Source organism: Artemia franciscana, chromosome 10 (assembly GCF_032884065.1).
Source record: "Artemia franciscana chromosome 10, ASM3288406v1, whole genome shotgun sequence".
Classification (NCBI taxonomy): Eukaryota; Metazoa; Arthropoda; class Branchiopoda; order Anostraca; family Artemiidae; genus Artemia; species Artemia franciscana.
In genome coordinates this window covers 31,452,269-31,475,819 of record NC_088872.1, presented here as the reverse complement: position 1 = coordinate 31,475,819, position 23,551 = coordinate 31,452,269, and the positions used below count along the sequence as shown (strand labels likewise).

The 23,551-nt window shown below is 38.0% G+C and overlaps 1 protein-coding gene across 1 annotated transcript in view; it reads right to left on the bottom strand.

Annotated features, from left to right (window-relative positions):
- LOC136032073 (uridine phosphorylase 1-like) overlaps window positions 1-23,551 on the bottom strand; it is a gene marked incomplete in the record, with an annotated part of 62,769 nt that overhangs the window by 24,247 nt on the left and 14,971 nt on the right. The window contains 1 exon segment of the mRNA XM_065712195.1: window positions 20,018-20,191. Within this exon segment, the coding sequence (XP_065568267.1) occupies window positions 20,018-20,154 (137 nt within the window).

The window sequence follows — 23,551 nt, the reverse complement described above, 5'->3', positions numbered from 1 at the left end:
CCCAGGTACCTGCAGCCAACACTCAGCTGCAGCTTGAATTTTATTTTCAAAGCCAGACATACATTTGTGTGAATTACAACCCAACTGTAGCTATCTATTCCAATCTAGCTATAGATGACAGGATAACTGGATAGATTAGGTTACATTAAGTTAACTACTTTTAGGTTAGGTTCGTTTGCAGTCACTCTAACTTAACCTAAAGTAACCTAGCTTAAAAGTAATAATTTTATAAGCCGAAATGGCCCTTAGGATAAAATTATAAGACCATGAAGAAAATGGTTACGAAATAAAAAAAAAAGTACAAGAGGAAATTCGAGAAATATGCAGTTTCTTGGTGTGCAAGCTGTTTATTTTAAGGGAAACGTCCCAACGGATAAACCCTATATAGCGCAATGTGATAAACACATTCCATTATTCAACTTGGAAGACTTCAGTGGTGCAAAATACCTGCATTAAATTCACGATTCCGAATATAAGGTTGATATTTCGCTCAATGGATGCCTGAGAAGATATCTGATAAAAAAATGCAACAAATATCCGAAGACCTAAACTTTTGCTCCTTCTATAAGAAAAGACTGAAAAAGTGGCAAAAGCTTAATTGAATCTAACCTTGACTATTGACCAAAAATTACCCAGGAGCCATTTAAGAGCTAAAAATTGAGTGACGCTATAGCATGTCACCAGTTGCTAACATTATATTTTATAAGCCGAAATGGCTTTTATGATAAAAAAAAAAAAAAACTGCAATGAAAATGGTTATGCAAAAAAGTACAACAGAAAATTCGTGAAATATGCAATTTTCTGTTGTGCAAGCTGTTTATGTTAAGGGAAACGTCCCAACGGATAAGCTGTTAATAGGAAAATGTGGTAAACACATTCCATTATTCAACTTGGAAGACTTTATTAGGGAGAAATACCTGTATACAATTCATGACCCAGAAGATGAAGTTCGATATTTTGCTAAATGGGTGACTGAGAAGATACCTGATAAAGAAAAACACATCAGATATCCTAAAGGGTAAAATTTTGCTCTTTCTATAAAAAAATGACTGAAAAAGTGACGAAATCTTAAATGAATCTAACCTGGACCATTTGACAAAAATTACCCAAGAGCACTTTTAAGGGCTAAAAATTGAGTGACACTATAGCATATGACCACTTGCGAGTGTGTGTGTGTGTGTGTGTGTCTGTGTGTGGGTTTAAAAAAATCTAGCTCATTGCTCTCTGACTTTGGTAAAAAACCCTCCTAATCTGTCTCATCGCCTGGTATTTCACCCTATGAGCCTGGTATCAGTTCTAATGTCTCTGAAATTTCCTTGATCTTGCGTCTCTGACTTTTGAATCTACGTTCTAACCATTGGAGTTGTTAGCGCACCCTAAAAATAACGGGAACATAACAAAATAATGCAATAAAATATTTTTATTGAAATAATAGTATGTGGAATATCATCGTGAAAAATCATTGCTTTTAATCTATCTCGTAAGATACTGCATTATTTTTTCTCTTGAAATGTTATATATTCAATTTTGGGAGTCATACACAACTTTTAACAACCTCGCCATACATTTCATCACTGATATTATAGGGTTCATGGACTGTATCTTCTGGTAAACCCATGATGGTACTAGTAACGTTTGCCGGGGCTTTGTTTTTCATCGATTCATCTTTAATCTCCTTGCTGAGGATGTCTGCTAGTGTACTTTTTTATTTTACTTGCATTTTCATCGTGCATTAAGACATTATTTTTATATAGGTTGCAGTTTTGGCACCTGGATAAGATATGGCTTACGGTATTGCTATAGGGATATGCCTGTCTTCTTTTTGTCTTCCTTTGAACATTAAAAACCAGAAAGATGGCCATAGGATGTATCAACGGGTAACATGTTACCAGAACTATTAGCAGGAAGTTGACCCTCGTCATAAAACTTAAAGCTTTAGACTTGCATTCTCTTTGGGCACTAATATCTCTGGAATTGTTACTCTCACATATCCACCTTCCGTAATGTTGAATATATTCGGTACTCCAAAGGATTCTAATTTCTCGCTGTCATTAAAACGCACGCTCATAGTTGTTTTATAGTTCAATTATTTTTCCTTGTCAGCATTCAACACAACGAAAGTTTTATCACGTGCAAATACTTTCTTGGAACGTTTCATCTCCACTTTTTAAATAAAGATGTAAGTGTTTATATTTCCAATGTACAAATGATACTGATCAAAAACGAACAACAAACTAGCTAATGCCAATGACCAGCCATACATTACCATGGAGGCAGCCGCATAAAAAATCTTGGAATTGGTGGAATTTGGAGCGGAATAGGTGGGATAGGAATTGGGAACAGAAGTGGAGGGAACCGGAACTGGTGCAACCAGAGCCAGAATTAGAGTGGGGATCGGAGCGGCCAAAGTGGGAACTGGAATCAGTTGAAATTAGGTGGAAGGCAGCCGAATCGGGGGGGGGGAATTGTTGTAATCGGCGGTCTGAAGCGGAGGAAGCGGAATTGGTTATCACTTTATTGAAAAAAATATCTAAAAATGTCTTAGGAATAACGAGGGGTTCCAGAGGGCCAGTCATAGTGTGACACAGTGTTGTGAATTGACATTATTACGTAAGGTGTAAAGGTAAAGAATGCGGCATTGGACTTTAAAGTCCCTACCGGCGGTGCTGATTTCCGTTTCTTGGCACTTCAGCTAGGAAGTGCAATGGTTGGCTGGAGGCCAACTATCCTGTGCTTTCTCACACCTTTCGAATTTACCTTCCCCAGATTTTTCCAGGTACCCATTTAGAGCTGGGCAGACTCTGGCTCAGCTTTCAGAGTCTCGCCACTGACCTTCGTCCCAAACCAAATAATTGGGTACACTAGGATTCAACCCATCGCCCTCTCGGATAAAGGATCTTAAATCTAGCGCACTCATCCACTCGGCTAGGACGGCCTCCACTCGGCGCTACGGAGTGGCTTGTAAAAACACGAACAAATGGATTTAATACATAACAAGAAAACATCTAAAAAATGTCCTACAAAATATGAGGGGCTGCCAGAGGGTCAGTAATAGTGTGACACGGTGGTGTGAATTGAGATTGTTCCCACGTTGCGGGTGGCTTGCGAAAACATGAGCCATTGGATTTAACGCATGATTTTAAAAGCAAACACCTGGAAAATGTCTTAGAAATGATGAGGGGGTGCTAGAGGGAGCCAGAGGATCAGTCATAGTGTGGCATGGTGGCGTAAACTGACATGGTGTATCATAGAAGGCTGGGTTGCAAAAATGCGAAGTGTTGGATTCAAATCATATTTTTATCATGAAAATATCTCGAAAATGTCTTAAGAACGAGTGAGTGCGATAGGGCACCAGAGATTCAGTCATAGTGTGGCAAAGTGACGTGAATTGAGATAGTGTATCATAGAGAGTAAGATTGCGAAAACACGAACCAATGTGTTTAATGCACGATTTTTAACCAGAAAATACCTGAAAAACGTATTAGGAATGATGAGAGGGTGCAAAAATTGATATGGTGTATCATGGAAGCTTGGCTTGCGAAAACATGAACCAATAGATTTGATGCATGATTTTTAACATGACAATAGCTGAAAAAATGCATTAGGAATGATAATATGTATCACCGGGATGTCATAGGCCAGCCACGTATTGCAACAGAAGCATAAATTGCTTGAACTAACATGTTCTATGGCTTAAAGCAAGTGTGTGTATGAGGTGTTAAAAGAATGTGGGAGGTGTTAAATAAATTTTCGGCAGCAGGGGGACTGAAATCTAACACCCAGTCAAGGAAATGAAGCATTTTCATTAAGACCTCTCAGAAAGAACTCTTAATATGGTTTAAATCTATAACTAATAACAAGCCCCCGCCCCTCTGGAATTGCTTCCAAGGGTGGGCTAGCCACACATTGTCATGGTGGCGAGAATATGCATAGTCTTAGCTAAGAAAAACGTGGCATTTTCATTAAGACCTCTCAGATATAACTCTTAATATCAACTGAATGTATCTCTAATAACGACCCTCCCCTCTGGAATTGGTTGCTAGGGGAGAATCAGCCACATATTGTCACGGTGACGTGAAATACGCATAGTCTTGGCCCAAAGAAACGCGGCAATTTCATTAAGACCTCTAAGAAAGAACTCTTACTATGATTTTAATTTATCTCTCTTAAAATCAGCTGAATTTATCTCTAATAACGACCCTCCCTCTTGAATTGGTTGCTAGGGGGTGGATCAGCCTTATATTGTCACGGTGGCGTGAAATATGCACAGTTTTGGTTCAAAGAAAAGCGATATTTTCACTAAGACCTAAGGCTTAAATTTACCTTTAATAACAATCCTCCACCCACTTCCCTGGAATTGATTACTAGGGTTCCTATCCTTCTTTAATTCATGGTTCTTTTTGCTTATATTTTATCCTTTATAAGTTTTTTCGCCTTTATTTTTTTCATTTGCTGTGTTTTAATGGTTTTTTCTGCGTTTTAATAGTGCTAGTAGTTTTTTTTTTAATTTGTATGTACAAAAGCTTTCATTCTTTAAATTTCTTGTTCCAGGATAAAACCTCAATACATCATTTACGCAATGAGATATCTAAAGCCAATGATGTGTAACATCTCACTGATGCAATAGCTAACTTAACCTGTCTAGGTCACGGTAGAAAATTTATAATGCTGTAACAGCCAGGTGCATCTAATAGAGTGAAAATCAATAACATTGGAATGCTTGCGCTCTCATGTGGAAGGGGTTGCAAATATGCGAACCATTTAATTATTCTAGTAAGTAGGAAAGGGGATTCTCCTTGGGTGCAATAGGTTATCACATAGAAAGTACTCCTCGAATAATGATATTAGTAATGCTTTCATAGTCCGCCTGTCCAGCACTCCATTTCATGGCAGCCCTATCCCTTCCAAATCCTAATACGTACAAAATATCTTTAACTTATAAAGGATCCCCGGAAAGAAACACCTTGAAAGAAAATGAAATCTAGTATTATGTATTATGTAAGTATTATGTAACAGCCCATGTGAGCATTGTCATAACATAACACCCCACATGTGCGTCCTCTATAGTTACAAACAGGAATCCCGCCCGGTGCCCTAAAGTCTAGCATGCCACGCGAGATTGCATCATCTTTAACATAACCTTGTTACATAAAATTTCCTTGAACATATCCTTGTTACATAACAACCAAAGAAATCTTGAAAAAACGTCATAGAAAAGAAAGGTCTTGCAATGCCTTGAAGCGTCTTAAAAAGACGTCTTGTTGGTGAAATTGATTGCGAAAGGGCCCTCGAGGGAATTGGATGGTAAGGCTTCCCTGAGAATTGATTGCTAGGGCCTCCGTTAGAATTGGCTGCTAGACCCCTCCGTTGAAATTGGCTGCCATGGCCTCCGTTGAAATTGACTGCTAGGGTTCCCCTTTGGAGTTGAACTCTGGAGGCCCCCTGGGGGAATTGCTTGCTAGGGCCCCTGTTGAAACTGGATACTGTGGCCCGCTGTGAAATCGGATGCTTGGGCTCAAGTGGTTAGGTTAGGGCTACTGATGAAATTTAATGCAGGGTTCAGGTGGAATTGACTGCTAGGGCCCCCCGTTAGAGTTGGTTGCTAGCGCCTCCGTTGGAATTGACTACTAGCCCCCCTCCCGTTCAAGTTGGTTACTATGACCCTGTGTCTGTAAATCATGAAAATATTGTTTGATAACAATTGTGGATCATGTCCTTACTTGAGGGGGGGCCCAGAAGGTTTTTTTTGGCCCTCGCGGGTTTTTATAACACTCTCTAGTAGGTAACACGCAAACCCTATGATGTAACGACCAAAGAAACCCTGATTTGGCGGGACCATTAAAGGTTTTTCCCTGTACCCTTAGGATTTTAATCATACCGATCGAAGAAAATAGGATTTGGTGGGACCCTGAAGGTTTTTAAACACTCAAAGAAACTATTAAGTAATAAACAGGTACATTGTTCAGAAAACCCTCCCAATTACGTAACAGTTACCTGCAACTCGAAGAAAACATTCCCTATTGCGTAAATATCACCTGCGCCTTGAGGAAGTTCAAAAAAGTGGCGGGACCTGGATTCGAAGGGATAGGGATTAACTTAAAGGCATTGAGGGGATACTACAAATAATGCCGAGAAATCTGGTTCTCCGTCTATGCGAAGTTCCCTCTGAGAGTTCCTTCGAAGTAAAATCCCCTGGACAATTCCATCTGTGCTGAAAATTCCTCCGGGAAAATTTCTAGCTGATGTTTTCACCTGAAAAATTTTTCTTAGCATACATTCATTTGAACTTTCCTCCAACGGAAAAATATACCCGTGGGAAATTCCAAACTAGCCCCCCCCCCTGTCCGACAAACGTATGCATACTTGCGATGAGAAATAATACACGTAAACAATGGCCAAATTTCATAGCTTACAGCCGTTTCCCCTATGGTTGTGGGGGTCATGTTATCCACAAAGGCATAATTATTGAACCTTCAAACTATGATGAACAAACTGTTTATTTAAGATTTTGGTCGGAAAACTTTGGGGGATAAAGGACATGGGATGGGGGCTTGTCACCCTCCAATAGTTTTGGTCACTTACAAGGGCATTAAAACTTTTATTTTCCGTTTGAACGAGTCCTGTTCCGATATTCTAGGAAAATTGGTTCGATCACCTCCGTGAAAAAACAACAACAAATAAACAAACATCCGTGATCTTTCTTCTGGGAAAAATTACAAAATCCCCCATTTTTACAGATGGGAGCTTGAAACCTCTGCAGTAAGGTTTCTGATATGCTGAATCTGGAGGTTTGATTTCCATTAATGCTCCTTGAATTTTTGGTGATGTTTCCCCCCTTTTTCAAAAACTAAGCACGTTTTCTCAGGCTCGTAGCTTTTGGTGGGTAACACTAATTTTAATGAATCTTATATGTTTAGAATCAGCATAAAAAACCAATTCTTTTTATGTATTTATTGACATCATAATTCCGTATTTAAGAGTTTCGGTTACTACTGAGCCGAGTCGCTTCTTACTTACAGTTCATTTGAAAGCACGCATTGCCTGAAAGCAGTAACTTTAAGATAGGCTACCGAAGGTGGTTATTATGCAAGGTAACAGTGACAGAGACAACAAAACAAAATATTGAGCTCGAACAAGTTAATTTTTAACGTTTTGGATTTAAAAAACAAAGTAACAAACTCGGAAGTCAAGACGAAAATAAAGCATTTACTCTACCATGAGCATACGCTGAAGCAAATGCATTTTCTCTATAGACTACTAGATGAAAAAAAAAAAAAAAAGAATGACAACAATTTTTCACTTAGAAACAAAATCAACTTCTCTGGAAAAGAAACCATCGATCCTATGTCCCCTCCAAAAAATTGTTTTCATGTGCGTGTATCCCTAGTGCCAACGTTTGGAGTAGGCCTACTTCGTTTCTGCACACACCAAAGGTTCCAATCTATTTCTTGGAATACCGCCCTACTCCCCCCATTTGTTGGTGCTGATCACAAATCCAGCAGGTCTGATCTATTGGTTGCTTTTAACATACCTGGTAAGGGATTTTAGTTCATTATCACTATCGTGTCCTGAATCACTTCCATTGTCCTCAAGTGGAAAGCAACTCAGCTCTGGGCAACGAGGCATATTTTTCTTCGCAAAAGGTTTGTCACTAAACTTACAAAAAATAGAGGAACTTTCGCTGGATTACCGAAAAGAAATATTCATTAAACACTGGTTAATGGTTTATACAGAAAAGAATACGTCAGTTAATTGCCTTGACGAACTTTACTACTCTTATTTGTGATTGGCTAATACAAAGGCGTGACACTGAATTATTTTTAGAATTGTAGGTTATTTAACATTGCGCAAATTATATAGTTGCTAGCGTCATTGGCTTGTCAGATGTTCGGAGGTTAACTTAATTCTTAAGAAATATATTTTCATTGATTCAAGTTGAGACGTAGCTGAAACAGCACTTAAAATCCTTAAGGGACGGAAACAGTTCAATAGCATCATAAGAATGTATTGATCTTTACCAGAGAAATATCGAATGTTTCTCAAGGATGAACTTCCTAGTCTTTGAATGTTTTATTCGAATTTACGACCTTGACTTCTGCAGAAGAACCAGCATAGAACTGAAGAATCTTCGAAAGGACTAACAGATTTCCACCAATGATTTTTTATTTTGGATTGGGTTCAACTTAATTCGGGGAAGGTGGCCCTAGAAAGGTTTTTCATGCACATAGTATAATCAAATTAGATACATGCAACGGACCCTTTTTTTGAGGAGGGGGATAAAAGTTAAGGAAAATACATACAAAAGGTGAACTATGGGAAAAGGAAATTCTTAGAAGGGTTTGCAACAGTGAAAAACTTACTTCTTAACCGTACCTATCCATGAGGGAAAGGGAGGTGTAAAGGGGGAGAAGTTACCACCAAATGCCTAAAAATTAACTGAAGAAGCCTTCAGTTAAAGTTGAGAGATTTAGACAAAAGAATTGAAGCCATTTTGCCTCTCGCCAAGAATATACATTTAATGTCGCCTCCTCCCAAAAGATTACACAAGTATCTAGCAAGGTCTATAATTTCATCAATGAGAGGAGGCCTGAGTAGGTCAGCCAAATTTGTAAGCTCAGAGTATACAACCAAGAATTCTCCCGTCCATAAGCTCATCTCGAAGGATCCCCTTCCAGAGAAATTAGAAAATTATTTTAAAAAAAATATGTTTTCTTTTGTATTTTTGATACAGTGGAAGGTGATCTGGCCCCCCACACACGAAAGGAAACAATTTACCCACTTCCCATTTCCCCCGAGTGCGTCACTGTCCTCCCCTAATGCTAAAAAAATGCGTTCAAATCTGCATTTAGATACATATAAAAGACACATACAGACTGAACTAAAATGTAATTCCCCCTACCCTTAACACTCCAGAATGAAAAAGAAGCAACTTAGAATGGATGTGTGTTTAAGATAAAAATAAGTGTCACATTTTTTATATCCCATTGTGTTTTAAACAAACCACTAAATATATCCCAGAACATTTTACAAATTATATAAGAACACATATTGACAGATAAAGGTCAGATTAATTCACCCCCTCAGAACATGCAGTTAGATGGAAATAAATATGACCCAAAATATTATCGTTGTCAAAACCACCGTGCATCCAGACAAGAATTCCCATTACCTTCCTCTTCCCAAAAAACAACAACAAAACGCTTGATCAGTTCTACGCTATGGAGTAAGAAACTAAGTCAAATCATTTATCACTGGGTGCATACACGGTGAGCTAAAAGTAGGCTTGGAGGTAGGGTCGGTAAGCATTTAGAGGCTGAATATATACAACAATGCGCCGAGTTAGAACTTATTCGTCGCTATAGAGCAAGTATCACGAACGCGGTTATTATTTATATATATAATGCGTCATTTGCATAGCCAAGTAACTATGAATAGTACAACCATAGTCCTCCAATTCACAAAACGTATTACTTCTATTATCGAGTTTAAAATAATATACTAAAAGTCGTCAAGATCATATGAACTAATTTGTTTAATCCGTATAATCTGACTAAAGATCCAACAATTAGAATACCAATATTTTACAGATTTAACTTAGATTCGACATCTAACATCGTGTTGATTTTATATTTCAATATTGTACCAATGGAATCCTACATAAGCAACGTCTCGAATCTATTTTCTAATCATGGTAAGCAAACACCTATTAGAAACTACGGAATAATAAAAGGCACCAATATGTGAAGCATTGTTTCACTAGAATATTTAAAAGCAAGTTTTGCAAAACCAGGATAGGCTGAGACAGGCTCTGCGGATGAAGGATAACAAATTGTCAAAGATAGTCCTTGTCGGCCAACCATACAAGGCCAAATGAAAGGTAGGTCGTCCCCAAATAGGGTGGGAGGATTTCGTAATGACAGATTTAAGGGAAATGGGAACTCCTTGATAGGGTGAAAGAGGAAGGCTTTGCATACATTGGGATGGAGGAGAAGAGTCCGCAGCTGTGTTGACCTTAGGCGGATTGGTGCTACAGGTTGTTTTTAGAAGTAGTAGCAGTAGATACAGATTCAGCCCAGAAAAGGACTGGCATAAGTGCAGGTGTGACTCATAGCTGGTGAGGGATGGTGGGAGTTTCCGTAATCTTGGTATTTGAACACCTGCAAGAAGGGTTTGTGAAACATTAACAAAACTTATTCGGAAGTGAAACCTAGTGTCTAATTTATACTCTTGCGTTGTCCAGATAACCCAGTCTCAGCAGAATGTGAGAGAAGGACCCCTAGATTCTTGTCATCAGGACATGTAGCAGTGGGTATTGTCGGAAGTAAAACAGTTCAAAATAGGGATGAAACGTTTTTTTTGACAGTGAACAGATATAATTTTTTTTTAAACTGGGTATTTCGAACACATATTCAGTGTTCATCATCAACAGTAAAACTCTTTTACTGATTAGAGTTTTACTGCTGATGATGAACACTGTATATGTGTTCGAAATATCCAGTTTAAAAAAATTTCATATCTGTTCACTGTCAATAAAAACGTTTCATCCCTATTTTGAATAATATGAAAAAAACTTCGTTTTCTTAAAGAGTTAAAGAGGCTGCGTCCCAAAGTCGAACCTTAAAACGTACAGGAATTAGGAGAGGCAGTTGGGGGGCTGCCGCCCCCCAAACCCCCCTTTTAAAGACTCTTTTGTACAGGTTTTTTGTTGTGGGGGGACTTCATTGTTACTAATTATTAGTTTCGGCGCAATGGTTCTCCTGTCCTTTTGTGTTTAACATTTTTCGAAGCTCTTCCATTATTCATTCATTTCAATTTTTTGTTAATTAAAAGAGGGCCTTTCCGAAGCCAAGAGCGGGGGGCGGACGCCCCCTTCAACAAAAAACCTGTACAAAAGAGTCTGTAAAAGCGGGGGGTTTGGGGGGCGGCAGCCCCCCAACTGCCTCTCCTAATTCCTGTACGTTTTAAGGTTCAACTTTGGGACGCAGCCTCTTTAACTCTTTAAGAAAACGAAGTTTTTTTCATATTATTTCTGTATGTTTTTTCTGGAATGGAGCTGGATTTTTATGATGCTTGCAGTCATTCTCGCCGTGCCGAGCTGATTATTTTGATGTACTTGAATGTTGATATTCGTAACTTTTAAGAATTTCAAAAATTCTTGATAAGGATTTTAAGAATTTCAAAAATTCGACGCGGAATTCTCCGAGTAATTTTCCTGGAAAGTTTCTTTGGGAAATCTTAACCCCCCGATTTTCTAGCTTAGATTCCTGTACGTTTTAAGGTTCGACTTTGGGACGCAGCCTCTTTAACTCTTTAAGAAAACGAAGTTTTTTTCATATTTTGTGAAAAAAAACCGCCCGATAAGGGACTTGAACCCTTGACCCGAGGATTAAAAGTCCCAAGCTCTACCGACTGAGCTAACCACCTGCATGTGTGTAAATATAACTTTTAAATAACTTTTAAAAATTTCAAATTAACATGGGCTCTTATGGAGAAATGGGTTAATTAAGTGGCTAATGCGTGGTTTCTGGAAAACAGGGAAGGAGTTATCGGATCGAGCTGAAATTTCGCGGATAAGCTCCTGGGCCGTAGGGGACCTTAACTTGTGAATTTCAGCCCGATCGGACAACGTTAAAGGGGGGTGGGGTGGGGTTGGGGGGTCGAAACTTTCGGGGGGTTAAGATTTTCCTACGAAACTTTCAAGGGCACTTACTCGGAGAATTCCGCATCGAATGAGTCTTTGTACACCCAGATCCGATGTCGGCTGTGACCTGTAGGCGTCGAGAAAAAAAAAGAATATGAAAATTAAGTGGCTATGCGTGGTTTCCGGAAAACAGGGAAGGAGTTATCGGATCGAGCTGAAATTTCGCGGATAAGCTCCTGGGCCCTAGGGGACCTTAATTTGTGAATTTCAGCCCGATCGGACAACGTTAAAGGGGGGCTGGGGTTGGTGGGTCGAAACTTTCGGCCAGATTTTCCCCATGAAGGAAAAGTCGGAGGGGGATGAAATTTGGCAGGTTTCTTAGTTGGAGCTCGGGCTACGAAATGCATCCCTCCCCATCCCTCTGCGACCACTGGAACCGAAGATCGCTTAACACTGTCGTGGTTCGCCTCTTTATAGAGGCACGAGTGTGCCTCCTTGAACTGTTACTTTCGTCATGGAAAGGCGGTGTGGTCTTCGAAGTTATCTACGTCGGGTATTGTCGGATCTTTATCGAACTTAGTAGGTAGGAGCCAGTGTTCTATTTAGCTTTTAGATGATTATGGAATATCATTTAAACTTCAAGGAAAGTGAGAGCATATGTCCTAGTAGAGCCTTTAAGATAAAATTAGAAACAGAAAAAAAAATTAACGTGTACATTTAAGGTGGACCCCAACTTTTACTATACCCTCCTCTCTCTACGCTAAATCTAGCTAGTGTTCAACTCGAAGTATCTTTAAGTGTAAAAAATATAGGAACTCGGGAGTTGCAGTTTCTTCAAAGATTACTTTCCAACCTAGAAATGAATGAAAGAAACTAACACAACCACGATATTCACAAAAGGTTCAAAGAGATTCTCATTCTATTCACAAGATGCTGTGAAGAAAATTAACTTTTTATTACACACCTCTTGAGTTAGATTATTATTTCCTGGAGCATTGGAGGGAGGGAAAACGTCAAACTTCAACACAAGGGGGAGGTTGACAGCCCCTTTTTATAAAGAATAATTTATATTCGCTTTGAGTTTTATTACTGTTCATTACTTTTATTCGAAAAACTTGAATTTTAAACATAATTAAGTCCGTTGTGGACATCATATTCAGGGCATTTCAAGGAGTTTGCTTCCAGAACCGTATAAATATTTTGGTAGGTTTGAACCATTCTCACTGGAATGACTGGGTTAGCCTTCGATACCACATCACGTTGTTCTGCAGTATAAACCCAGACCCAAAAGACTAGGAAGGAAGCTGCTTCTATTTGTAGATTTTTACCTATCTAATTAAAATAACTACTTTAGAATTTCGACGCGACGTTAGGCTTGGCGACGATGGGCTCTGGAGGTTAAAAAGGTGCAGAAGAAGGTCGAGTTGCCCTCCAATCCCTTTTGACTTTGTAAAAGAAGTACAAAACCTCACAATTTTCCCTCAAATGAGCACTATCTTAAAATTTTTCAAGATGGCGGACATGGTCCACCGGTTTCTTTCGCTAAACACACGAGTCTCACTGTTTTGTAACCAGAGCCTCAGATTTGAACGCGAATCACACGGAACTTCGATATTTGGGATTTATAAATATAATTCTTCTTATTTCTTTGCCAGTTCTTTATATGTATCTCTAAAACAGGGCCTCCTTTTTTTTTAGATAGAATGAAAATATAGCTTTTTATAGATAAGCCAATTTCATCTACAGGTTGAGCCATTCCGTATATACAGTGCTGTCAGTAAGCAGGTTTAGGCATGGCCATACCCAGGGGGGAGTTAGGAGTTTAATCCCCCCGAAATGTTTCTCCGACTCGTAAAGACGTGACAAAAAATTCACATGAACAATTTTGTATGCCCCCCCCCGGTAAAATCTTTGATAAAGCCCAGGGCATAGGGGTGCATAAGAAAACGATGGACTATCTAGAAGGAAGTGCTTCGTTCGAGAGGCTGAACTGCTTCAGAGGTGCTATTTATTTCAATGTGAGTAAATAAATTCAAAATTTTAGTAGGGAATTACATAGTAGAATAAACAATAACAATAACAATTTTTTCTAATATTTATGGAGAAAGTTTAAAAGTTTCTCAGGTTTTAGGTTTTTAGGAGTTGATATTTGAGCTGATTTGTAAATGTTTTATTTACATATTTCGGCTAATTTTGCTAAAATATTTAAGACAGTTCATGATTCCGTATTTCGCGAAAATTTGTTTGTTCCACAGAATACTTAGTTTATTTAATAATAAAATAATTTGCTTACCTTATACTAAAAATTAATCTCCTCAAATTTCCAATCTGAAGCATTTTTTATTTTTTGGATTTCTTTTAATGGGCCTACCAAGTATTTAAAATATAAAGAAAATTAAATTTTGATTCACCTTTATCCTACTTTATACAGGGGTAAGGATTTACAAAAATAAATAAAAAACAGAAAGGACCGCTGTAAGTACTGAAACTAAAAAAATTCCTAAATTATTGTTTGGCAAGAATCCCTTTTTAGACGTAACTAATTCGATATTTGTTTTACCAAAAGAAAATAGATATCACAATTTTTTATTCATTTAGAACACGCTCTGCATTTTTCCTCTTGCAACTATAGAGGGCAAACAAGAGCGCAGGAAGTTTTAAGGGAAAGGGCATTTTCTTCGAGATATATAACACTTATTGACGTTTAAATATTAAACAGGGAAGCCAGGGCTGCAATAGTAAACATACTCATCGTGTTCAGGGCAGCACTTCCCGTCCATATTTTTCAATCGCTTCGCAATATCAAAATAAAAATGAGGCAGTAAAAGAGAAAGTCTGAGAAGAACTAGCCGTTGATACTCTAAGACAAAGGGATGTATAAGCGTTTGCGCAAAGTTCTGAGGTTATCGCAAGCGCAGAGTGGATTTCTACTCAAGTTGGACATTGATCCATAGATTGTACAGAAAAATGGAACAATCAACTTAATTTATATTTTATCCAGCATTTTTGATAAGCCAAAAACCTTACAATAAGATAACGACAATTACATAAGTAAGACAATAAAGAAAAATAAGCGCAAAAGACATTCCTGACTTTAGAAAGCTTAGCCCTTCTCCTGTTTTTGGTAATTTCTGTTCTTTATAAGTTTGACTTGATTATTGACATTAATTGTATTTTATTTTGGAAATCATTTATTCAAAGATCGCTATACTAGGGAAACAACTGTCAAAAATACAGATAGAATAATACATAAATATTTGTCAATGTAATAACTCCTCCATCCACCCAATTTTCCTCCAAGATCCAGAAATATAAATCCTTAAGAATAAAACTGTACTGAATGGCAAAAATAATATCTTTAGTTCCTCTAACCGACGCAAACTGCAAGAAAATATTTTATCCCATTTAAAACTGATTTCCAATTTACTGGATTTCCTACGGTACCTGGAACCTGAATTGCAAGCTGCTATCCGGACTTAAGATACTTTTAGGTCCCGAAATTGGTAATCTGCTATCCAGACTTTAGATCACAAAGAGGACCGGCCTGAGAACTAAAGACTCGAGTTAAGTGAGAACCCAAAACACGAATTATGATTCAAAAATTTCGCCATATCTTATGCCCGTAAATCCAAATTCCTCTAAAATGTGAAAAAATTAAGACAGTAAAATCAACCAGAGCTTCTGAAGATCTTAAATCCAAGTGGTCGCTTGACTCTCAGTTTGGGTGGTATTGGGTATGAAATGAAAAGTTTTGTTTCTTTAACAGGCTGTCAATTTAGTTGTGTGTCAAACCGTAATCCTACATGAGTGGTCCTTTTTGAGCTAAGAAATTGGTAAATTATACAGCTGAAGGTGATCTTTCGATAGAAACGTGCTAAGAACATTCCATTATGTATCGTTTCTTTCTTTTTCTTTCGTTTTCTCTCTTTTTCTTTTCCTTCTCCAGCTTTATTTTCCAAATTCAACATTTCCTGAGAGTTTCAACTGAATATCCAAAACCGCTCTCCTACAAAGTTCAGATGCACCCTTTTGACAATAAGAACGTATATAGCGAGTCTTGACTATGTTCAACATCCCGCTCAACTTTTCCTGAAGGTTTCAACTTAAAACCCTTAGCTGTTTCTGAGATATTGCGGATACGCTATTTTGACAACCTAGATGAACACAGAGTGTCTGCATTTAGTTCAACATCCCCGTTAGTTTCAACTCCATACTCTTAGGCGTTCCTAAGATGTTGCAGATGCGCCTATTTAGAAAATCGGATGCACACAGTGTCTTCAGATTAAATTCAACATCCTCAAAAACTTCCCTTAAAGTTTCAAATTGCTATCCGTAGCTGTTCCTGAGGTATTGTGGATGTCCCATTCTGACAACATTGACCAGCTTAGCGTATTTTTGACTTAGTTCAATATTAACGTCAACATTCCACGAAAACTTTAACGGTAGTACTTTCGGCCGTTACCAAGATATTGCAGATGTGCCCTTTTGGCAATATGCCTGAACATAATTTTTTTCCAATAACCTCCTCACCATTCCCCGACAGTTTCAATTGCATGCCATTAGCCGCTCCTGAGGTATTGGAGATGCGCCTTTTTGATAATCTGGATACAAAAAGTGTCTTCTGATTTAGTTCAACACCCCTCTTAATGTTCCCTTAATATCCTTAGCAATTCCTGAGATATTTAACATACACCCTATGGACAACCAGGATGCATATATTGTCTTTTATTTATTTCAGCATAACCCTCGACATTCAGAGAGTTTCAACTTTATATCCTTAGCTACTCCTGAGACACTGTAGATATGCTCTTTTGAAAACATGGATGCACATAATGTACATGATTTAGTTCAATGTCCCCCTCAACATTTTCTGAAACTTCGAGCTGGATATTCTTCGCCACACCAAGAAAGATCTAATGAAAGTAGAATGAACCTTCAATATATTACGAAATTCGTTCCTGGAAGTCTTAGCAAGTTTGATTTATTAATCAAACAGTTCGTGGTAACGAACTGTATTAAGGACCGACCCGGCTCAATAGTAACCAAAACTCTAAAAAATTGAATTTTGATACCAATAGTTACATCAAAAGAATCGCATTTTAATGCTGATTTTAAATATATTAAATCAAGATTAGTCTTACCCATCAAAAGTTACGAGCCTGAGAAAATTTGCCTCATTTTAGAAAATAGGGGGAAAAAACCCCTAAAAGTCATACGATCTTAACGAAAATCACACCATCAGATTCAGCGTACCAGAAAACCCTCTTGTAGTAGTTTCAAGCCCCTATCTACAAAAATGTGGAATTTCGCATTTTTGCCAGAAGACAAATCACGGATGCGTGTTTATTTGTTTTTTTTTCCAGGGGTGATCGTATTGACTCAGTGGTCCTAGAATGTCGCGAAAGGGCTCATTCTAACGGAAATTAAAAGTTCTAATGCCCTTTTTAAGTGACCAAAAAAATTGGAGGGCACCTAGGCCCCCTCCCACGCTCATTTTTTCCCCAAAGTCACCGGATCAAAATTCTGAAATAGCCATTTTATTCACCATAGTCGAAAAACCTAATAACCTAAAAACCCCCTAAAAGTCATACGATCTTAACGAAAATCACACCATCAGATTCAGCGTACCAAAAAACCCTCTTGTAGTAGTTTCAAGCCCCTATCTACAAAAATGTGGAATTTCGCATTTTTGCCAGAAGACAAATCACGGATGCGTGTTTATTTGTTTTTTTTTCCAGGGGTGATCGTATTGACTCAGTGGTCCTAGAATGTCGCGAAAGGGCTCATTCTAACGGAAATTAAAAGTTCTAATGCCCTTTGTAAGTGACCAAAAAAATTGGAGGGCACCTAGGCCCCCTCCCACGCTCATTTTTTCCCCAAAGTCACCGGATCAAAATTCTGGAATAGCCATTTTATTCACCATAGTCGAAAAACCTAATAACCTAAAAACCCCCTAAAAGTCATACGATCTTAACGAAAATCACACCATCAGATTCAGCGTACCAAAAAACCCTCTTGTAGTAGTTTCAAGCCCCTATCTACAAAAATGTGGAATTTCGCATTTTTGCCCGAAGACAAATCACGGATGCGTGTTTATTTGTTTTTTTTTCCAGGGGTGATCGTATTGACTCAGTGGTCCTAGAATGTCGCGAAAGGGCTCATTCTAACGGAAATTAAAAGTTCTAATACCCTTTTTAAGTGACCAAAAAATTGGAGGGCACCTAGGCCCCCTCCCACGCTCATTTTTTCCCCAAAGTCACCGGATCAAAATTCTGAAATAGCCATTTTATTCACCATAGTCGAAAAACCTAATAACTATGTCTTTGGGGACGACTTAGTCCCCCGCAGTCCTCGTGGGAGGGGCTGCAAGTTACAAACTTTGACCTGTGTTTACATATAGTAATGGTTACTGGGAAGTGTACAGACGTTTTCAGGGGGATTTTTTGGTTGGAGGGGGAGGGGAGAGTTGAGGGGAGGGGTTACGTGGGAGGATCTTTCCATGGAGGAACTTCTCATGGGGGAAGAGACTTTCAATGAAGGGGGCGCAGGATTTTCTAGCATTATTTAAAAAAACAATGAAAAAATAAATATGAAAACTTTTTTCTACTGAAAGTGAGGAGCAGCATTAAAACTGAAAACGAACAGACATCATAACGTATATGAGGGGTTTACTTCCTCTTAATACCTCGCTCTTTACGCTAAAGTATTTTTAGTAATTACAACTACTTATTCTACGGCCTTTGTGATTCAGAGGTCATTCTTAAGGAATTGGGACAAAATTTAAGCTTTAGTGTAAAGAATGAGGTATCGACGAGGGGCGAGTCCCCTCATATACGCAATAAAAACATACGAATATAGAAGTTCGCTACGTAATCTACGTATATTTTTAACTTATGAAAACGTTCGTAAAAAATTTCAAGTTAATACCTTTTTAAGTAATCAAAAAATTGGAGGGCAACTAGGCCTCCTGCCTCGCTCCTTTTTTCTCAAAATCTTCCGATTAAAACTATGAAAAAGCCATTTAGCCAAAAAAATTAATATGCAAATTTCGTTTTAATTATTTATGTGCGGAAAACCAAGATCAAAACATGCATTAATTCAAAAACGTCCAGAAATTAAACAAAAAGAAAAACAAGTTTTTTTAAAATGAAAGTAAGGAGCGACATTAGAACTTAAAACGAACAGAAATTACTCCGTATATGAAAGGGGCTTTTCCTCCTCAACGCCCCGCTCTTTACGCTAAAGTTTTTTACTGTTTTAAAAAGTAGAGTTAAGAGAAAGAGTCAAACTTTAGCGTAAAGAGCGGGGCGTTGATGAGGAAAAGCCCCTTGAAGAGGAAAAAAAAAAAAGTTTTCGGCTTTTCTGATTAAGAATAAGAGTTTAGCTTGCTTTTCAAATTTTAGACGGAACTGTGCCACAAATTTAATAATAGCTTTGCTACAGAATTTTTGGTGGATTTGCAGGGGGGAATATTATTCAAAAAGATTGAAGATCTGAATAATTTTTAGCCTTCTACAGCGCTAAACTCATCCCGACCCCTATCCTGCTACAGCCTTAAATACAGACAAATGTCAATCCCGAAATTTTAATATAAGAATCTTATAGTATTGTATTTTGTTTACTTAAACAATGAATTTTGACGTCATTTATTAAACTTTTTTTTTAATAAGACGTCAGGAATCAACGTTACTAGGTTGGTTTCATGGTCAAGGCTTCCTCAGTTCTTAAATTTGAATTGAGCTGTCTTTATAGCCTAAAATCTTAAAGCAGATTAGTATAATAAAAAAAAAATTGAATAAAAGAACCGTACGAGAACTGAATAAGAAAAAAAAGACGCCAAGAATTAATTCAACCAGATCTGATTCTGGTCGAGATTCTCTTGGTTCTGAAGCTTTAATTGAGGTGTCTCCATCGCCTGAAATTTCATGCACATCAACATGCAAAAAAAAAGAAAATTTCCCCCAAAGAATCAACATAACCACATTTTTTCTTCGAAAATTATTGTTCTTGCTAAGCTCTCTCCTTGGTCCCTGAAGCCTAAATTTAAAATATACTTGACCCCCGTCTTTGTCCAATACCTCCTCAAAATTTTAACTGGTGTCCTTATAAGTTCTCTAAAAGTTTGAATTTAATACCCTAACCCGTTCCTTAGATATCGCATGCACGCTCTTTCGACAACCTGGAAGCAAATAGTGCCTTTTGATATATCTTGCTCCTAAATAGTGCATTAGTTATAAGTCCCACGGGATTTTGTAAAAGAATAAAAAAGAAGAATGGAGGAAGATGGACAAGAGACCAGCTATCTCTAAGTGACTGATTCCGGTTCACACAAGATATGTTCTCGTAATATAGATAAGTAGCTCTTGCCATAAATACCTTGTAAGCTGTTTCCTTCCTTCTGGCGTATCTTCGCAGATGTTTTTACACTTATTCATATGCTCGTCTGACTTCCAACTACAGAATGTCACAAACGGGGTCTTGTAGGAAGCTCCTCCATGAAAAACGCTATCCATTTTCGAGGTGAAATTTTGACACAAGTTAATCTAAAAGCTATAGGACATTTAGAATCTACAAAATAGTATGCTCGACACAATTGTGCATGTTACAGTGTAATTGAACCGTCCAGATCAGGGTTGCCTACTTGCAAACTTTTCACTTTAAATGTACTCTTTTTTTTCATTACACTCTTTCACTCCACGGACCAGATTTGCACTCTTTTTGCCCATTATTTGCTCTTTGCACTCTTTTATGAAATTATATAGAAAAAATATTAAGCGAAATAAAAAACAAATTAAATTATTTAAGTGCAAAAGACAGAACAGCTAGCCGATACGATCTCTGTTATCTCTGGCTGGGCCGTCCCCCAAGCGTCTTTCTGGTATTTTCAACCATTTACGAAGAAAAAGATCAAAGTATAAATAGCAAGTGAAAACGTCGTAGGTTCGACATCAAATTTTATAGAGGAAAGAAGATAGAAGAGACTTAAAAGTTGTTGGGCACAAATATTCTTCTTGGAAATGGAAAAGTGAGTATGCAACATGCAGTAAGGCGATGGAGAAGCAACAGCCAAAACAAACGTTTTTAATTCTATAATTTTTCAAAAATGACTTACGAGTAAAAATTTCACGTATTTTAAATATGCTGCTTACTAGAAAGGTGAAAAGTTTTTAAAATTACTGCCAGAAAGCTCAACACAGGCAGAGCCATCAACTGATAAAGGTTAGCTAAGAACCCCTTTCTCATGCTACCATACAGATGAACAAGAGAACCGAATGTCATTGAATTCTCTACATTTCACCTCCTTATGGTCTGAAATTATCTAATTTTTTCACTAAAAGTTTGTTTTTCTCATTTGGACAACTCAGAGACAATGGCAGATTGGGATACGGGAGTATGTAGCTTGCTTACTGAATACAATTTTACTCTGCGAGAGGTGTCTTTTTTCCTTCTCCTTTCATAAGTATTCTTATTATCATCCTGATTTATCATTCTCATTCTTATTTATATCATTGCAATCGCAGGATAATCTACAGTTAGACCCACACCGCTCCATGCAATTAGTAATGATATGCTTTAAAGGTGCTGATACTTACGCTGTCATAAATGGCATCAAATCTGGTATCGAATGTTTTGTCAAATTCTGACTCTCAACTTGATATGGGCCCTCCATTATAGGATATCAAGTTTTGGGAGCACCATGGGACCATGAATAAGGGAGCAGATACAATTACCTGTAGTTACTGTAAAAAAGACGTAAAGTCAACAAGGGGGTCTGAAATGTCGTTTAAAAACCCCCTGAAGGCTAAGCACAAAACAGCTGAACAACCTAAAACAAATATTGTTCCCAAGAAGACATATCCCACAGCCTTTCTAAGCTCAGCATGCCAAGCACTTCATGCGAAACCACCTGAACTCAAGTTGAAGCTGTAGCAAACAAAAGTAGTGATACATTTTTTTTGCTAGTCTACAAAGGAGCAGCAGCTGAAGCTGAACAAGTTAGGCAGCAAAACAATTTGTATTGATAGCTTCCCATTTCGATATTTGAAAAATTGGGAGTCAAGGCTCTAATTTCTAAGCTAACTGGAGGTCTTACTGGCCCCTCAGCTCATACTGTTACAAGACATTTAGTTACAGCAAAGAAAATCAAGGACAAGAAGGTAAAAACTGAACTCCAGAAAGTCAGGAAAGTGAATTTAACCCTAGACTGCATATCTTCAAGAACAGGGTTATTACAGCTCATTACATAATAAAAAATGCTGACAGCAAGCTCACTTTAGTACATAGAATCCTTGACTTTAAGAGACTAAAAGTTGCTCACACTAGCGCCAAAATCCTTCGTGCAGTCTTTAGTAGCCTCCAGAAGTTCAGAATTCAACAGAACTCTACTTTATAATTACTGATTCAAGAGCAAATATAGTAAAGGTCCTCAGAGACGGTAACATTATGCGAAGCTCATGCTTTTCTCAAAACCTGCATAATGAGGTGTCTGATGCCCTTAAGCTATGGGGATGGGGAAACCAGGCAATTTAGTGAGTGCTACCCAGCTGAGTAATTCTGGATCCAGTTCGGAATCTGATGATAATGTAGATACTGCTGAACAAGACGACCTTCCCAGCCTGACTGTAGGAGGTAATGACACTAAAGAAACAGGTTACACTGGCTGCAGTAATGACAGTAATACTAGCTTGGAATCAAATGATCCAGACCTTGACAGTGATTATGAGAACTCAGTACCAAGACAATCAGGAGTTTTCACTGAAGTATTGACGCTGGGAGCAGCATTGGCAAAAATATGTAAGCTAGTTAGAATACTAAAAGTGTCTTCCAAATCCCATGACCTCTTAGAAGCTATCAGCAAGACATACAATTTTAGCTTATCCAGCACAAAGGACATGAATGTTCAATGGAACAGCACCCTTACTAGGATATAGATGCATTGTACCTGTAAAGAGCCACTGCGCGAACTCTTCAACCGAAGCTTTCGTGATACTAAAATCAGAGAGCTCAAACTTAACAACAATGAGTGGTCCATAGTGGAGGCTGTATTTGAGGTTCTTCGCAAGTTTAAACAGGCAACAATGATAGCTAGCGGGTATAATTACATTTCGGCAAGCAAAGTTGTGCTGATGATTAAGAACTTCAGTTATTTTCTGAAACGCCAGATAGTAGTGCCATTGCTGAGTCACTCAATGGCCTGAAGGAATTATTAGCTGTCCAACTCAGGAGATATTGTTTTAACCGTCCTATGTTTCATATGCTACTCTTCACAAGAGCTGGATTTTTTTACCCTGCAATTTACGAAAAAATTAACGATATAGACAATGATTCAGCTCTTCAGTCCGTCTCTTCACTTCTCCAGCAGTTCATTTTCGACAAGAGAAACACAGAAGAACCCATTCAAATACAATTGAACTCTGCATCTTTCCCAATTGACGTCACTCCTATCAAGACAAAGACTAACCAAAATTAATCACTGACTCCACACCAAGAAGACAGCTTGTTTGCTAAGTTTCTCGACCCGACTGGGTTACGGATGAACTCTTCATATCAAAATGCTAAAAATATAAGCACTGTCCGCGCAGCAGCAAATATTATTATGGCAAATGAAGAGAGAGAGTTCCAGTGTTGTTGAGTGAAAGACATAGATCAGCAAAAATGATTCTATCTGCTAGAATTTACGACTGACTATTTCTACACTTACCCAGAGTTAAGTGAAATTGCTTGCCTGCAATTACTGAAATTGCAGTGCCTGCAATTACAATGCCAAGTGAGAGTGCATTTAGTATTGCTGGGTACATTACGCAAAAGCAGTGCTCATGAATGACTGCAAAGTCACATAAATTTCGAATTTTTCTAGGTGATAAGTTTTATGTGGCCATTTTGAATTCTTATTTTTTTTTATTTTATCTT